This window comes from Erithacus rubecula (assembly GCF_903797595.1).
Source record: "Erithacus rubecula genome assembly, chromosome: 1".
Classification (NCBI taxonomy): Eukaryota; Metazoa; Chordata; class Aves; order Passeriformes; family Muscicapidae; genus Erithacus; species Erithacus rubecula.
In genome coordinates this window covers 45422470-45441292 of record NC_136658.1, presented here as the reverse complement: position 1 = coordinate 45441292, position 18823 = coordinate 45422470, and the positions used below count along the sequence as shown (strand labels likewise).

Below are 18823 nucleotides of genomic sequence, written 5' to 3'. Positions count from 1 at the left end.
ATGGCATGGCATGGCATGGCATGGCATGGCATAGAATAGAATAGAATAGAATAGAATAGAATAGAATAGAATAGAATAGAATAGAATAGAATAGAATAGAATAGAATAGAATAGAATAGAATTCACTCAGATATAATAATAATTTCTTAGTTTCTCAAGGATAAATCAAATAACTGGATTATTTGCAAGAACAATTTATCTCAAAATCAGTGAAATTGTAGTTAGCATCTTCATTGGCTAAAGTCTGAGACACAGACAGGGCTTGAGCCTGCTATTATTGACTCAATATGATTTTTGAATGACTGAGCTCATCATTAAACCTCTCAACATACTGACATTAGTCAAACTATACAGTTGGGAAAGGCTGATTAATAAATGGAATGGTAATACTAACCATAAAAACAAAACTGGCACCTTCCATTTCATATTCCTGCTAACTGAATAGATCCCAATCATTAAATAATTATAAGGAAATTTTCTCTCCAAGACCCATCCAAGCCAACAGGAATGTTCACACTTACTTAAAAGCCCTTTGGTCTGAAGCTGAAAGCTCCTAGACAAATGGATTTTTTTTTTTTTTTTAACACAGCTGATATTTCATGATATGACAACTAGGCCATGAGCCTTATCTCACCATTAGCATTACACCATACCTTTAGGAACATTTTGAGATCTCTTAACAGCAGAATGAGAATTTGTATAATGTATTAAACTATTTATTTCCCAGATTATCACTAGAATTTTTGAACTAAAAATTGCCTGCAAAAAGCACAAAATCTAATTGAACCAGCATCCACTGAAAAATCCTTCATGCTTTTTTGTACCTGCCAAACTATGAAGTATCAGGGAAGTAATACCAAAAATTGTTCTCTAAGAGCTCTTTGTACATCCATCATAAATATGACTAACTGGCTTCTGTTTAGACATTATCTTCTTAAACCCTCGTTACAGCATTGCCAAAAATGGAGCAAAGTTCAGCAGACACAACTGAAATGGCTGCAGCATGATGAAAAAGAACCAAAATAAATTTCCTTTAGCAAGTATCAACAGTCTCATGGCACCCATGAGCTGGGAAGAGCAGGAAGGAAGAGGAATACTCAGTGGGTACTGTATATAATGTACAGAATGTAATATATAATATATATGCTATACTATAATATATATATATAATATACTGTATATAGTATATGGAAAAGCACAAGGGCTCTTTATAAGAAAACAAAAACTAACTGTTTTTATCACATTTTGAAGAAGAGAACTTCCAGTAATAAGACCCAAAAATTTCTACTCTCAGCCACAAAACATGAAGCTCCTTTGTTGAACATCTGCCTACCAGCGGATTTACTGGCTTTGTTCTTTCCTCCCTCTACTCCACTCACACAAATTCCTCTGCACACAGGCTGGATGGCACAGTGAGCAGATCTTGTGCTCTCTCTAGAGAAACTTCAGAAGCCTTTTCTCTCCCCATCTGTTATTCAAATGCACCCTAATTTGTTCTGAGTGGATCTTGTTCTCAGAAGGGCAGTATTTGCCTCAGAGTACCATAAACTCAAAGTTCAAAACCTCTCCACTCCTAAGGAAAAGGCTTCTCCTGTTAGGAAACATCTCCATGCTGAAACTCATCAGGTGATGGGGCCACACACTGTGCTCAGAAGATGGTCACTGCCACCAAGGTGTTGAAAGCTGTCACATTGCTGAAACTCTACACTAGAGCAAAAGATGTGAACTCACAGGAGCTTTGCATTCTACCCACAGAAGCAGGGGAATAGTGAGGAAACTGCTCCAAATCCCATCCCCAGGTGGAAAAATTTCCCCACTCAGTGCTGCAATAAATTATATCTCTCTAATAAATTTGTCTGAAAGGAAGATGGGGAGCGAGATGAAAGCAGAAGGAGGAGAATAAGTAGACGGACTGCAGTAGATGTCACAGCACTGGCAAAAACTTTCCCATGTTCATGTCTCCAACTCTGGAGGTATTCAAAACTTAACTGGATGTGATCCTGTGCAATCCACTCTGAAAGACCCTGCAGGGAAGTCAGATGATCTCCAGAGGTTCCTTCCAACCTAACCTGTCCTGTGATTCTATGTTCTCTGTGGGCTAAGAAAAGGAAAAACAGCTTAAAGTGATGTGTCACAGGATAATTTCTAATTAGGTAACTGCATCTAGGGGAAAGAACAATCTGCCCAGTCATTAGCCATGGGATATTCTGACATAAATGATGACTTTTAATAGGGCTATTGCAGAAAATATAGGAGCAACAGCTAATTAATTATCTTGTATAAAAAGTGGTAACAATTTGCCCAGAAAAAAAAAAAAAAAAAGAGCTTGTAAAAATATCTGAGCAGAAAAGATTCAGCTCCATCCTCTTGCTATGAAAGCACTGGGTGCTGAAAGTGCAGATAGGAGTATGCAAAGTGCCACATTCCAGACACTCCTACTTACTAGCACTGAGACAATTGTTAATGTAGAACTGCTCACCACTAATTTAAACAAATTGCATATAATTGGTTCCTATAAACACTCCAGAAAACAGTTTCACTACACCAGCTGCTTGTTTCAGTGTGTTCTCAGTTCAAAAGGCTTAGCACAGACTTGCAGAGGGTACCACATTAAGAGAAAGGAGCTTTTGGGCTTTACTGCCGTCCTAGGTAAATATCTATGAACTTAAAGTGAGAATTGGCATATTTTGTTTCCGTGATGGACCTTTATTTCATAATTACTGAGATTACTGAGCAGCATTTTACACACTGGCCTTTCCACCAGTGCTCTTTCAGAAGCTCTCTATACTCACCACTATATCTAACCTCAAAAGAATGAATATTTGTAGAACTATTCCTCAAAAAGTACTGCTCAGATCTACCAATGACACATATTTCTATACTAGCCAGACTTTTCTGTACTGGATTAAAAACAGAAACAAAATGAAAAACCCAAACCAACCCACCAAACAAAAACTTTAAAAAAAATGGTAGCAGTTAGTCAGGGATTTAGGGAGATACATATCCTGGAGGGAGAAAACAGTGCCATGTACCAGGGACAAGGAGACTAGCAGGTGACTCGCTTACTAATTTGTATACTGCAATGTAGGCAGTTTGAACTTTCATTCCCTGATATTCCTTTTTTTAGAAGTATTTTTCAAAAGGATTAGAACTTCCTGCCAAGTCAGCCTTTCACTTAATAAATTTGCTTTGAGGTCCTTCATTGAAGACACATTGAGACTTCTGAAATCTATTTGTGTAACCTCCAGTTCGTTCTGGTTATCACTGTTGCCTGTACCTGACTGAGCAATGACAAGACCAAGAACTTTGGGATTCTGAGAAAAAGTTCAGTTCCCTCTAAAGAAAGCCCAAGAGAACCATGTCCACATGGTATGAAATTGTTGTTCAGTCTCAGCTGTTCGTTTTCTGCTTGTTCTATTTGTTTTGTCTGGACCTAGATTAGTTTGTTAACTAGATTAGTTAATGCCCTTAAGTGCAAATAGGGGAAAGTATGCTTGTTTTGCAAATTAGTCACTGTAAGATAAAATTACAAGAAGATGAAGCAGACTGAAGCTGATGTTGCAAGAATTATTCAAGTAATAGCAGATTAAGGACAGAACCATTTAATCTATACAAGAAAATTTTTGTCTTCCACAGAAACGGGGACCTTTCCTTAGAAAAGCCATGGAGTGGTGGATTAGCAAGAAAGGATTTGAGTATTTAAATCTAGCTAGATTTTAAAAACCCAAAGCAGTGTGCCAAAAACCTCTCCCTTTTTTTTTTTTTTTTTTTTTTTTTTTTTTTTTTTTTCTGACAGCAAAGGTCATTTACCACCACCACTACAGTCCCATGTTCTGGCCATGGAGAGAATGTTTCCTTTATCCTCCTGTAAAAGGCATCTTTGGAGGTCTTTGATGACCCGAATGACAGTGGAGCACTGCCATGTAAAGCAAATAGCAAGAAACTTCCTAGAAGAAGGATTAAACATGGTGCTTGCAATTAGTATGACAAAAGGAAAAAAGCACTATAAATGCAGAGACACCAAAAACCTTAATTTTTCCAGCCTAGAAATAGGACTGAAAATAAGGTACTTTCACTCTTGGAAAGAACCTCAATGCATTCAGTTTGGCCAAAGTTGTCTTCGTTGTCAAGCCCTATGAGAAGTGGTAGACATGCTACATTAATGTTCTACTAACAGAAGAAACAGTTTCCAAGATACCTCATCCACTGAGAAGTATTTATACTGAAAGACTTTTATTCCTCGACTGCTAAGAAGACTTTACTGGCTTAGAAGATTTGACTTGACTTCCAAATTCAGGGTGTTTAGAATAATTTCACAAATTTCTAACAAGCTAACAGGCTAAACACAGCCTCCCCCTGTGCCTTAGTTTAATGCAAAATATACCTGTGTCCCATCATAAGAGCTTTTCATAACTGCTTTTATTGTAAGCAATGAAAACATAAAAATCTGTGTTAAATGCAACACCCTTCTTAGCCCCAGATTAAGCAGGTTTTTTTCAGATATTCAAGGAACAGTCACTTTAAGGATCTTAAAGAAATTGATGCAAAATGATGAATGTACTGCTTACATTCAATCTTTTCACATTTAGTATTAAATGCAAGAGTAAATACACTCTATGCATCCTCACAGAGAAGAATCAAAGGATTCCAAGTGTTACAGACTGATTTTCCCTAAAATTATTAAAAAAAAAACCCCACCCAACCAAATGTAAACTGCTTTATGCTGTCTAACTTTCATGACTTTAACAAAAACATACAATATTCTGAACCATACTGTCAGACTATAAGCCAGACCCTTAAACTCAGACTGTGACCAGATTTAGTCTGCCAACATATTTAAAGCATCAATAATGAGAAAAAAACCTACTTATTTACTCATCTCCTCACAACTATATAAGGGAAGAGAGCAACTGGCAGCCATGTAGGGAGAAATACAAATCCTCTAATTAAAGGAAGTTCAAGAAGTACATGCAGCAACAATTCAGGTTGATGCCCATGTAGCTCAGAAAATAGAAAGTGGGTGTGAAGCAAAAACAACAGGTTACTGAGATGATGGATGGTGCTGACAAGTTTTGTTGCACATGCTCACACAAATGAACAGATGATCCCAAATAAAGTCAGTGAGAAGGAAAGGAAGTACAAGGCAGGGAAGCAGAAGAAAAAATATTTTATTCAGAGACAGAGGAAATCTCCTGTCCTTCAGCTCTTCCTTACCGTGGAACTCCATCTTCTTCTTGTGAAAGAGGGAAAAAAGAGGAGATATGTTCCTTTCCCCAGCAAGATTGAGCCTTCCTTCCTGTCTGGTTCATCCTCCTCAGAAACCCATTATGATTCATTCCCTGCAGACTCAGGTCTGTGCTGCTCAGCTGCCAGAATTGCTCGGAAGCAGGTATGCTCTGCTCTCCTTCCTCCTCCAACCAAGGGCCCATAGGAAGCCCCTTTCTAGGTGCTCCTTCCTCAGAGGAGGAAGCTGGGTTTCATCCACTTTACTAGAGCCTTTATAACCCCTTAGCTGGTCCAGGATGGTGTAATGCTGTTATTAGTTCCTGTCTGAAGCTGGGGATACAAGTAAACCACCCTACAAGCAGAGCTTGCCTTAGCCTTCCTTACTGGGAGTGAAAGGCTTTTTCTGATCCTCTGTGGCTGTGTTCAGTTTGTTAAATTAAAGAAATGCTAGCCCTAGTCATCCACACCCTTCCCTAAGACCCAGGCACCACCTCAGTGAGCTCTCTCCAAGCTAATCTGACAGGGAGGGTGGTAACTGTAAGTGGTGTGGCCATGAGCCAGCCAGAGCCATTTGGACTTGGATCAATCCCTGGCCCTTTTTAATTAAGCTATATAAATTCAGTCTTATGTTCCTGAACAACTAGGAGGAGTTTAAGGTGGGAGAATGATATCAATGCCAAACTGAAGGTGGACAGTTCTTACTCACAATTCTGATTTGCCATCTGTTGATGAGAAGAGACTGTCTTTCCCTCTGAAGTTATTGAAGATTTCCAGTGTAGGCTTCTTGATGCAGATTTATGGTCACCTACAAGGACTGAGTGGCACCCAACATTCTTGACCTGTTTGACTGTGAACTTAGTAAGTTATTGGAAGAAAAATGCAAATTAATACTGAACCTACAGTACCTTCTTCTACAGTTTGTACCACTCAGGACATGGTGTCATGCACAAGGATTTACACAGCTTAAGATCCATGGAAGTACATAATCTGCATTTTAAAAGTTGTGCTGTAAAACAGTTTGGAGGGGAATAAAACCTTTCTTCTCCCCAGCAGTTGCTTTGGCAACTACACAGGCTGTTTCAATTTAGCTTGAGGGCCACTCTCAGGAGCCATAATCTCCTGTGCCATCCTCTCATCTCTCCTGCAGGTGAGCCAGCAGGTGTTAGCCCAGGCAGCTGCAGCACACCCAGGACTCCACACACCCATGCAGCTCCAAGGCATCGAGGGCTGCCACACAGGAGGCTCTCAGGGCATCCAGGTGACAGCAGCAAGGCAGGAGGCCCTGGACACACACCCTAAGGTCACTTTTTCAGGGCTGTGCAGTGATAGCTGGTAGACTCAGGGGAGCGTGGGAGCACCTTCATTTATAATAGCAAAGCAATGTTTACAAGGATATCTCACCTTTAGCAAGATAGCTATAAATGGAATAAATTGAGAGAAGCCAGACTCTCAAATATAACTCTCTTATATGTCCTTGGAAAGAAACACTTCTAGAAATAGATGTTTTCCATGAAAACGTCCTTAAATTTCAGATCTATTTGCTCTTCAATTGATAAATAGCTTAAACAATTTCTAAATTCTTCTTGCCTGTAGGACTCTATCACTAACCTGTCTAAATGACTACATACTCCTTTAATCCCTTTATTATTTACTTTATAATTTCTTTTGTCATTCTGGTTTTTCATCTCCCTCTGAGAATAAGTGGGAGAGAGAGCATCCCACACTATTCATGTATCATCCACACAGCCCCTGATAAAAACTCACCTAATGTACTAACATCACATTCTGACTTACTTTTGTTCAAACTTCAGCAAGTTCCACCCCCAAATTCTTAACCTACATATATGACTACAAGGCTTAGTATTTATCTTCTCCTCATCTTCTGTCTTAAATCTATTAGCTGGTGTTCTTTATGGCAGCCAACCGACACTATAGTTACTACAGACAGCCACTGAAATCCAAGGAGAAGGAGCTCCAGAAAACATAACAAACCTTTGTCTTGCTGCTACTCCTCATATTTTTCTGAAAAGATCTTAACCCAGACTGCACAATATACAGCTTATTTCTGCTTTAGTTATAAGGCCCAAAACTTCAACCTCCACTTTCATTCAATGGCAGCTGGCTGGCACAATTGGAATAAAATCATTCTAATCCCAGCATCTAAGAGAAACTTAGTAACCCTATAGTTAAAAATACCATGATATTCACCTTCATATACTTATGTTCAATTTTTTTTGTCATTTTGCTTAAAGACTTTTTTTTTTTTTTTAATGAGAGCACCATATTTCTATAACTATCTTAAGGAACCCCTTAGAGAGTGTTTTCATCAATGGTGTATGGAAATGGTCGAAGTCAACATTCATGATGTTGAAGCACTAGGAAAGACAATGTCTTCAAAGACATGCTTTCACAGAAAACTTTCTGTCAGGAGAGAATATCTTACTGTGGCACATAAATCACTGGATTCACTTCCACTTCATGTCAGTAGTGCTTCACACACATCATATCATATAAACTGCAAAGACGAACCAAAATGATGAAAGACACTAGAACAGAAAATGACAATTCCTCTATTCCCACTTTTTTGGTGCAAATTTCTCCTACCATGAGTTATCTTTCTTATTTTACTCAGATATGTATTATGTAGGAAACTACAACAGTTTTTTTCTCTTATATTTTCACTATTTTACAAACATTATCTGAGTTTAAGGTCCAGTTTGAAAACAAAAATAAGACCACCTTCAAAAAATGTGATTCTTGCATACAAACACTACCCAATGGCTTATTTGCTGTAAAATAATCCCATACTGCTTTCAGATACCCTGTTCCATGGAAGATATCACGCTACAAGTTTCAAACACAAGAGAATTCACTTCTGCCATGTTTCAAAACTTTGCGCATATAGCCACAGCTCAACAGGGTTTAGCAACACAGTCACTGGCTCTGCTACTAATGTCCCTGGTCAGCAGAAACCCTGGAGCATGTTGCACTGAAGTGGCATGTTACAATCCTCTCATAGAATAATGTCTCCAAACTAGGCTATCAAATGTGAGCTCAAAGGTGAACAAGGTGAATCAAAAGTGATCAAGAACCAAACCACGTTTGCTCTGTCTGTACCCTGAGGATTTGGACATATGGGGCATGCCTTGCATCCACACAGGTTCTGCAGTACTCTGGGATCTCTTCTGCAGGGTGCCCTGGCCACACATAGCACTTAAGTGAAGAGACAAAGCCATGACCTGGAACCAACTGCCTACCAACGCAAATAAGAAATGCTCATCAATAATATCCAGAAAATTTCCCTGGATGCTGAGGAGTCCTGCTTTAACAGCAGAATCTCACACAAACCATTTTATCCTCAAGCAAGTATTATTCTCAAATGATCCTCAAAACAAATGAAAAAGATAACATTTGTTCTTAAGTTTTCTAAATCCTCTTGCTGTCCTCCTTTTGTCTTTTCCTAATCAAACACAGTTGCTTTATGGCCTCTGCATTTCTTTACTTCTGTCCTTGTTCTGCTACAGGAGATTAGCACCAAGTAGGAAAACAACAATGCATACAGCTCATGCCAATTAAAAAAAAAGGCTAGACCATCACCCTACCCTTCATCCATCCTAAATACCTATTATATCATTAATAAAATAAGCCTGTGCAGTTTTTCTGCTCATGGTCACTAGCTAATTATTCAAAGTGTGGAGAGAACTTAAAAATATCTGAAAGAAATACAATTAAGGGCTAATTTTCCTCAAAGACCTTATCCAAAGTAAAAAGGTGAGATGCTTGCACAAGAAGAAAGTGAAAAATGCAGAGATGTGGGAGGCTATAATGGAGATGACAGAGTTTGGGATGGATCAAGGTCATATTCATAGAGACAATAAATGTCTGAGTAAAGCTGGGAGATTAGCAAATGTTGCTTATGAAACTCTGTGTAACCAGATTTTTTGAGGCAGAAAGTCTCCACATGGGGACAAACATTAGAAAAAAAAAAGGATTTAAAACAGCAAGTGACTAGGAAGAATTCTCTCAGGGGTGCAAGCTTTACAAATTTTAATCCACCTGTTAATGCTACCTTAAAATATGGATTTTAGTGAAAAAGTCCAAGCCACAAAATTGCACCTGGGTTTTAGACATCTTAAAGGTAATTCACATCTGAGATCTTGGGTTGATCTCCTAGTGGGATAATCTGCCTACATCACATTTAGGTTCAGTTTCTCAGGAACTGTCTGGGTTTGACTTGCAATTTCCAGTTCCAAGAAAGTCAGAACTGCAAAGTGGCTCTTTGTGTCATTAGTACCACAAATTAGTAGGGACTACCATTAATTTAATCTTTGTTAAGATATTCCTGATAGGTTACTCTATAAGATACTAGTGTATCAATGATTTAACTGATTTTTTTAAGCATTTCCCTGATCTACTGTTTTCCCATATAATTTTTTTTTTTTTTAATGTATTTTCCACTATGTTTTGCACTGGTAGTTCCTCTTCATCTCATTCAATGTCAATAAATGTACTTATACAGCAAAGAGTGATATGTGTAGAAACTACCAAGCAGTGGTAATGTTCCATAGTACACTTCTTTAATGAGAAGCATGAACTGGGAACTGTTTAATCTGGACATTTTGTTTGATTGTAGTGGGACATGCTTAGAAATACATTTACTGAAAGAGTAACAAGTCTGGCAAACTTGCCTTCTTTAAATTAACATTTTCATCTCAAACTTCATTAAAGGGTAATGAATTTCCTGTATATTTCCTTTGCTAGCATTGGTGAGAAGCAAGAGATTTATATGTAAACAGAAGTCTGCTTTTATACACAAGCTGTGTCTCCTGTTCAAACCGTTCAACAATGGTTCGAAATTGTAGTTTTCAGTCACACTAGAGCTTAATTCTTTAAAAGCTTCTTCAAGAGAGTAATATTCCACTTCTTCCCTCAAGAGAAAGGACATTGTGAAAACATGCCCTTTTCAGGAGATACTTCCCTATCCCACAGGCCTGTAAAATCCATAGAAATTAACTTCTTTTAGCTGGACGAAAGCAGCACATGCAAAGGGACATGCCAGCTGCTGCCTCATTTTTGTCCACCTAAGCCAAAGATATCCTATACCCTCAGCAAAGGCAAGTTATACTGCACAGGAACCAAGATGATAGAAATGTCCAGGATTTCAGGACAGTTCAAGGAAGGAGAAGGCACCATGAAAGAACAGTTTTTCACCTGCAAAGCTCTCCATAGTCAGTAATCACAAGCACTGGGCAGCAATAGCAGTGCTAGCCTCTGTTTTTCAACAGAAGAACCAAGGAGTGCCCACAGAAAATGCAAACCCCTCCATATCTTTTCCGCACAGCACGTGGTTATGTAGAGTTCACTGCCATGCAAAGTTTTTTTTAATGCCCAAAATAGAAATACTGTTTGATAACTGAAGTTGCACAGCTCTTTCAGAAGCTGCTACACACAGTGACCTGAATATAAGCTCCAACTTCACAGTCCAGTGACAGCTGAAAACTGAGAGGACAGATTAGGGGAAGGATCAAACCCAAAGACTCGCCCAGTCTTGCATTTTTTCTTACACCACCTAATGCCCAGAGATGGAGACAAGACATGCTCATGCACATTCTGTATCCTCACTATGTTCTTATCTTTCCAGACGACAAAGCCATACACAAAAAAACATGGATGACACAATGAAATTCATTGAAAAGCAAAGTCTATTCCTCTCTCAGCTCAGTAAAATACAGCCTTTCAGGAATCTCCTTAGAACGTTTCTCATAGAGGATTACAGTTTATTTGTATCACTATCCTCGAGCAAAAGCCAAAAATTCCAATGGAATTAAAATGTTTAACCTTGGTTTGATTCTACTGTCTGATGGGACCAGGTTCATTTTAGTGCCACAAAAAGATTAAGCCAAGCAATTTCCAAGACAGTGCCTACTGTATGCAAGTGCTAAACTTGTTCAGTGCAATTTCTCCTGCTGTTTCCAGTTAAAAGTCAAATAAGCAGGTGTCAGAGTGAAAAGACATAATACAGACATTATATTAGACTATCAATTTCTGCCAGCAGCTCTGTGCTACCTATTTGACCCACACAACCATTCAATATTAACTCAAAAACTATTAAAACATTGGTTTTGTTCACCACAGTATGGTACCTAAACTAGTCATTGAATTCTACTGCAGAAAGTGTTATTAATTTGGCTTGTGCATTGAGTATTACTACAGATATTATTATTCTGACTTCTCGATGCAGTTTCATCAGCAGCTGTTTACTTTCCTTGCTACTATTTAACATGAATGCTTCTAAAAGCATACACTACAAGCACACCAAACCTGCATTCCATGTATCCATGAAATGCCTTTCACTTGATAATTTTTGAGGTGTTGGCCTCAAAAAGTTCTTCTTCAGAGTCAGTGTGCTCCTGTTTTGGATAACAACTTTGTTAATTATTCACCCACCATTTATCTTTGTTGCAGAGTATATTAAAAGGATACATTGCTTACATCAATTCCCTTTGCAAGTATTATTTCCAGTACTTTTGGGTGAATCTACTGTAAGGATCCACTTCAAGAACACAAAAAATATTTTTTACAATAGCCAGACTGAAGATGAATACACTCTTTTAAACACTTAATCATATGGTCTGCAATGAAAAAATTTCCTTCCCAGCTTAATTTGATGTGACAACAGAAGCAGACTCTGTGCAAGAAGGGGGCTCTTTCTGAACTAAACTTGGGTGCAGTCCCACAAAGTTTATTTCCAGGTAAACTGTTCTTCTACTGCATACAGATACACTCTTTCTGTACAGTGACAAGTCGCTCTTGGATACATCAATTGTACATCAAGCCTCGTGCTACATCTCAGCATTTTTTTTTCACAACAGAGATTGTAAAGTTTTATGATCATTCAATGTTTTGTTACTCAGTGAGTTGTTCAGTAAACTAGTAATTTATCTTTGAAAAGCTATCATTCACTGAAATGAGCACAACAAACAAAAGGGCCAACAGCACACTTGTGCAATGTTCAGACATTGCCTGCAATTTCTAGCAAGCTGGAAGGGAAGGTGTGCCCAAAATCACAAAAGCCATCTAAACCAGAACTAGGTATAAAAGCAAATCACTGCTCCCCAAGCAACAACATCATCCTGGACTGAGGGAAACATGCTCCAGCAGGACTCACTGTTTAGAGGCACGTTTGGCAAACATCTGTAAACATTTAATTTAATTTGCACACAACCACTTCATTTATCCATCTGCAACCTAAACTCAGAATATTTTATCCTAAATGTTGACTCTTCCTAAGAAAACCTCAGTAGTGACCCCACCAGCTACAAAATGCACTCTTAGTCAGTGTAAGGTCCCAATTCCCATTTCTTCAGATTTATAAAGTCCTCTTGAAAAACTAGTTTCCAATTTCAAGCAACTCTCTCATCTCCAGATTATATTTTTACAGGCATTTACTGGACATAAAATCTTTACAAAGGAACAAATTCTGAACATCTAAATCACTCCTTTTTTAGATTTGAAATAAATAGGAATTTTAGCTTAAAATTAATATACTTAATATTGTCAGAGAAGATTAAGCAGAATAAACATCAAGCTCAAATGAAAAATGCATACACATAAATATTTAAACCAATGATATCTGTAAATACATTTTTTGTATTTTCCTTAAGCTTAAGTCATCCTTTTTATATTTGAATTCATTTACAAATGGCCTGTCATTAGCAGACATTGAACTAGGTGCAAATATTTTATTACGGTAGGGAGATGCATGAGCAGGCATAAATTTCACCCCTTAATAAGTAGAGTATGCAATTTAGTTTGATCAAGAATAATTAAATTTGTATAAATTCAGGAAATGTATTCCATAGAGGACAAAACTTCAATAGGTGAAATACATGTAAATAGGCAGTTTTGCATTTGAGCAAGAGAAACAGGCCATGCCTCAAATCCCATTACAGGAACTGCAGTATTTAAGCAGTCAGAGCTACTTTTCGGATCTACATGAAAGAAAACTTCAAGGACCTGATCCCACAGCTCTTACTGTCTTTGTGGTTTGGTGGGAGGTTTGTTTTCTATGAGTAAGGAAAGCAGTGGGGAGGCCAAATTTTCTCAGAATTCAGATAAAGACACATACCTACTACATATTTTATGGGCAGGACACAAGCTTCCATTTCAAATAGATCATCACATGGCTGTGCTTAGAAACTTTTTCAAAATGACTAGCAACCAGGAAATACCAGCCAAGCTTCTTTATGGAGTAGGAAATTAACATGGGACTATGCAGAGATTCCAGTTCAGCCACAGCCTGGATTTCAGACGTATTGCTTTTTAAATAGGTTTTGCATTTGAAATTGATGTGAGATTGATACTAATTTCCTAAACTAAATCCTCCACCAGTAACATATTTATAGTAATGCCAATTGCCATCTACTCTCCTGTCAACATCCCTGACTGCGTTGCAGAGATGCTTCTCCTTGGAAATGAATGGAGAGGAAACCTGATCCATCCTCTGTCTGCTGGGCTGCCACCAGGAGTGAAATGTGATAGCAATTCCCGCCATGGGGGCAATCTAGTACTCCAGTCAACACACCTCTCCTGGGCACCCAAACCCATTTGGTAAAAAAAAAAAAAAAATCTATTCACTTGCTGGACTTGCTTCAAAAAGCAACCAGAGATAATCTCCTTTCCCTCTTCTCCTCAGGCTCCAAATTCTCCCCCATGCCTTTGCCATTCCCTAAATGCAGATACCCAGTTTGGAGGCTGGGGATGGTGGTGGGAAAGCCAGGAGGACAGTATCTTGTTATAACAAGCCCTGGTTTGTGACTTATGGTTTGGAGCAGTTTTTAACTATTTGTGAAAAATATTCCCTTTGGTCTTGCACTTTTCAAAGTCCTCTCTGTGTGTATGACAAGCAAGAAGGGCAGAGTTAGAACTAATTGCAAAAGCAGGTGAGGCCCAGGGAACCTGACACATGGCAAACATTTTCACGAGACACAGGACACTGCAGATATGTGGGGCTTCATTGATTTTAGTATAATTAAACTCAGGAGCACTCAAAAAATTCAGTAGCTGAAAACACAGCCACAACTATTGATTCCCGAAGTTTTTCCCCTTATAAAGAAATATAATGAAGTAAATAATTGCAGCAATCTAACGCAGCTCCTCTATCGAAGATATAAAATTTGAAACCAAGGGGTTTCAGCCAACCATAACACCAAAGCCTCCTGATGCAACCCTGCCAGAGAGTGACACACAGCCCTTGGGAGTCCCCATCCCTCCGTGCCGCACTTCGCCCCGTGTCTGGAGCTCCGAGCGGTGCCGGTGACCGGCGAGGCCCCGGAGCCCGGTCCGCACATGGAGCGGGGCTGCAGCCAGCGGCGAGGGGGAAACGCAAAGCACATTTGGAAAGGAGCCACCCAGTCCCGTTTCGGGAAATAGACCCGCTCTAGCAAGGGACAAAAAAAAAGTGCAGCACGCCGAAAATAGCTAAATAAACTGCAATTACAGACAGCGTTAGCTGCCTAACCTGGTGGATTTTCTGCACGGTTGGACCAGCGGCAGATGCTCGCTTATTTGATGCCTTTTGTGACTGAGAAGCCCAGTGGGTCCCCAGAAGTTTGGCGGGCGGGGGGCCGGTGTCGCAGCGGGCTGGGGCTTGCGAGTGCCGCAGCGGGGCAGCCCCACGGCGCGGGGCTCCGGGCGAGCAGGGGCACCGCGGCACCGGCTCCCTGCGAGCCCGCGGGCCACCCGGCCTGAAGGGCCATCATCTGCCGCCAGAGCAACAGCGCCTGTGACCGAGCCGCCAGCTAATCCGGCCGAGCGGATTATTAGCCTCCTCAGGCACATAGCCGCATTCGGCGCTCCCGGAGCGGAGCGCCAGGACGGGGCGCGCTGGGCTCGGCGTCCCGGCTGCTCCGACGGGATCAGCTCGGAGCGGAGCAGCGCAGAGCGGGCGGGCGGTGAGAGCGTGGAGCTGGCCGCAGGGCTAGCACTCGCCAGGGTCCCGCTCCGCGCCCCTAGCCCGCTCACCTGCCCCTGCTTAGACCTGCTCCCCCCACTCCTCCAGAAGAGAGTTCAGCTCTCCTCGAGCCAGTCCGGCCCTTGGCAGGCAGGGTGTAGTGCCGCTCCTGCCACCCAAATCCACTCGTCCCATGCAGAGCGAGTAGGTAAGTGCGGCAAAGTCCCCGGGGAGGCGGAAAGCTGTGCTGCGGTTGCCTGGCACTCCGGGGGACGCAACTCGGCTTCAGGGGCCGATGTATGGACAGCCTGCCCTCCGCAAGGAAAGAACACAAATCTTTAGTGGTGGACCGGGTGTGTGTGTGTATGGAGAGATACACGCTGCACCCCCCGGGTATGCAATCTGAAAGGCCTAGACACCACCAGCCCTCTTCCTCCTCTGCCGCCCCCCCAAATCCCTTCCTCAGGAGCATCTCTTCTCGCCCAGAGCACCAGGGCGCTGGAGCCGGCCCCCAGGGGCAGCGGGCAGGGCAGGCAGGGCCATGCGGCCGCTCCGCTCTCCCCGCGGTCACGGCCCGGGCAGGCGGACAGGGGCATCCCCAGAGGCTGCTCGGAGCTGCTCGGCTGTCCTGACCCTGTCTGGCCCATCCCGCCCGGGGGGCACACGGCCGGGAAGTGGCCCCCGGCTGGCTGCAGTGCTAAGGGACGAGTGAACCGAAGGGCACTTTGCGGGAGGCTGAGCGCAGCCTCCGGCGGGGCATTTCAGCCTCTTTGGTATGCTAAGTGGCTGCTTTTCACTGCTGCGGCAGCGGCGGGGGGGAAAGGGGCGAGACGGGCTGGCAAACGGAAGCCGGGGGCGGAGAAGGGTAAATCCGCCGAGGTGCCCACCTCGACTCCGCACCGGACCTGGGCTGAGCAGAGCTGCAGCCGGCACCCCGGCTGCCTTTAAGGAGAGGGGTGCGGGCTGCCAGGGCTGCTGCTTGTTGATGTTGGGGTGTCAGGCAACGAGAGCCTATGATCTACTACACTGCAGTGCCGGCGTCAGGAGCCTCCTGCTCGGGAGCTGCCACTGCAGGGCAGCCGGCACACACACACCAGCGCACACACGGCATCCCTCCCCTCGCAGCCCGGGCTCCGGCGGCTCTCGCCTCCCCAGGCACGCAAGTGCTTGCAGGCAACGTGCCGGCCGGGCTGAGCGAGCAGGGCGGCGTGGGGGACCGGAGGGAGGCGGGAAGGGCCGGTATTTCCCCAGAAAAGCTCCCGGCTCCCCCGCCCGCCCAGCATCCCTTCTCGCCCACCTTGCTCGCCTAGCCGCGGGCTTGGCCGCACGGACGCCCCGAGCAAGAGGGATGCAACAGCAGCAGCGTGACCCCCAGGGACCAGGCGGCCCAGAGCACCTGCATTTGCATTTCTTATGTAATGCACTGCAAGTTTCCCCCTCGGAGCCGGGCTGAACCGAAGCGCATGATCCCGGCTGCCAGGCAGACATAGGGACGGACGCAGAGACACCGGTGTGTGGCACAGAGGGGTCATCCCGGCAGCGAGAGGCGGACGAGCGGCACAGCCAACCCGGCGGTGCTGCTGCTGGTGCCACTCGGCATGGCTGGCTGAGTTGCCGTCTGGGCACAAGCCTCAAGAAAGTGTCCATCCCCTTTCCTCACCACCCTCCACACTCCTGGCCTAGAGTGCCGGGGGTGAGTGATAAGGGGGAGCCCCCAGGCCGGGGGAAGGGGGTGTGTGGCTTGACTTTCGAAAGCCGAGCGAGGCGGTGGGTGGGTGTGTGTGTGTGTGGGGTGACACATTGCAAGCTATTCAGAAAGTGCTGTGCAGGACCCGAGCCCCGGCACACTCACCCACCGCAGGCAGGGCCGGCTAACACCAGCACAGGAGAGCCAATCTCCTCTTCCCAAAACTGCCTGGGGGGGGCTTGCATCGGGGTCGGGACTGGGGGCTCCACCGCTTTCCCCTCAAGAAGGGTAGTAATATAAAAGTTTCCTCCTTGGATATAGCACATAGGAACTAGGAGATGCCGGCTAGGCGAGGGTCGCCTTTGATTTTATTTTTCTACCCCTTTTCGGTGGTGACAGGGGTTGAAGCTAATACAAACCGCTCCTTGCTTATTCATACACGTATGGACATACATGTCCGTGCTGGCCTCGATATATCCCCCCTTCTCCCCTCAGCAGGACTGCAGATCTACCTCGTCGAGCAACAGACAGGGTAGCATTAAAGAAAAACAACGCATTGCAATGGATTGCTTACCAGTTGGGTTCTTGTTTTTCTTAAGACTCTTGCCACAAAGACACTGCAGCATATGCGATCCTTTGCTGAAAATGTTCCAAAGAAACCACATTGATTTGGGCGAAAAGCAATCCAGCAGCTTATACACCCTGAGAAAGAAGAGATCCTTGTGGTTGCATAATAATATATTGAGATCAGTTCTCCTGAAGAGGGGCACCAGTTTTATCATAGAAAAAGCGATTATATTCCGATCTTCTCCCAGGTTTTTTTCCTCACGTGGTATATTTCTTTGAGACTTTTCAACGGATGCTTTTTTTTCAGCCAGGCTGAACGGTTGTTCTCCCTAGACCAACACCGGATTATAACCAAAAGCGTGGAGAGCAAATACAAGAAATCCCTTTTTTCAGCGTGAAGCCAAACGAAAAGTAAGGTAGTGAAATCCCAGCCGAGGCCAAAACCTCATCGGAGAAACCGGCAAAACGCGGAAGAAAGATCCCCAGAGAGAAAACCATAGCCTGGTACTTGACTGCTAGGAGGATGGGTGGATCTGCAGAACAAAAGCCACGGCAGGATCCATCCTACTGAACGACTGCCATTGTGCAGCCCCGCGGCGGGAGAGCGCACCGCCAGCACCCGGCGAAGCCCGGCTGAGGCGCAGAGAGCGCTGCCGGCCGCGGGCGCGGACCCCGCCCGCAGCCCCCGCCGATCCCCGCAGCCCCCGCCGCCGCCCCGCGACGCCGCCCGCCCTCGCCCGCGCGGGCCGCTCGCCTCCGGCCCCGGCTGCCGCTGCGCCCGCTCCGCCGCGCAGGAGGAGCACCCCCGCCCGCGCCGCCCGCCGCAGCCTCGGCGCCCAGTCGCCGGCGGGCGCCGGGGGAGGAGCAGCCGCCGAGCCCCGCCGGCCCCGGCCGCCGTCACGTAGCCACGTGCGGCCCGGCCCGGCGCCGCCCGCGGGCTGCCCGCCGAGCGCACCCCTGTCCGCCGAGCCGCGGGTGCCCTGGGGCCCGAAATCTGCCCCTGCCCCGAGTGGGGCTCCTGCCCGTCTCGGCCACGCCATGGTCTCGAGGGTCAGGAATGACCAGCGCGGTCGCCAAGTGAATAAATCAGCCCGAGAGGGTGTTTCTTTCTGCAACCTGCTGGCATCACACCTGGGGAGTGTTCTGCTGAGGTTTGGAGGCTGCTCCGCCAGAGGCAAGCACCGCATGTCTCATGGTGTGATGATGCCACGAACGGTGGGGTCCTGGGCCGGGACTGGGGTTCCCAAGTGCCGCACGTCCCCAGAGAGGCAGTGCTAACACAGCTCCACAAAGCACCTGCTGCACAGCCGGGCTGACACGGCCGTGGGCACACGGAGCGGCTCCTGAGCAGCGCCGGTCAGAGCTCTCCGCAGGCCCACCCAGGGAGCGCT

The 18823-nt window shown here is 44.4% G+C and overlaps 1 protein-coding gene across 1 annotated transcript in view; it reads right to left on the bottom strand.

The window, feature by feature from the left end:
* The window catches only part of FGF14 (fibroblast growth factor 14), a gene marked incomplete at its 5' end in the record, with an annotated part of 379569 nt that extends 361485 nt beyond the window's left edge, over positions 1-18084 (bottom strand). Inside the window, one exon of the mRNA XM_079319913.1 lies at positions 17440-18084. Within this exon, the coding sequence (XP_079176039.1) occupies positions 17440-17647 (208 nt within the window). The remainder of the gene's footprint in view (positions 1-17439) is intronic.
* Positions 18085-18823: the final 739 nt, after the last annotated feature.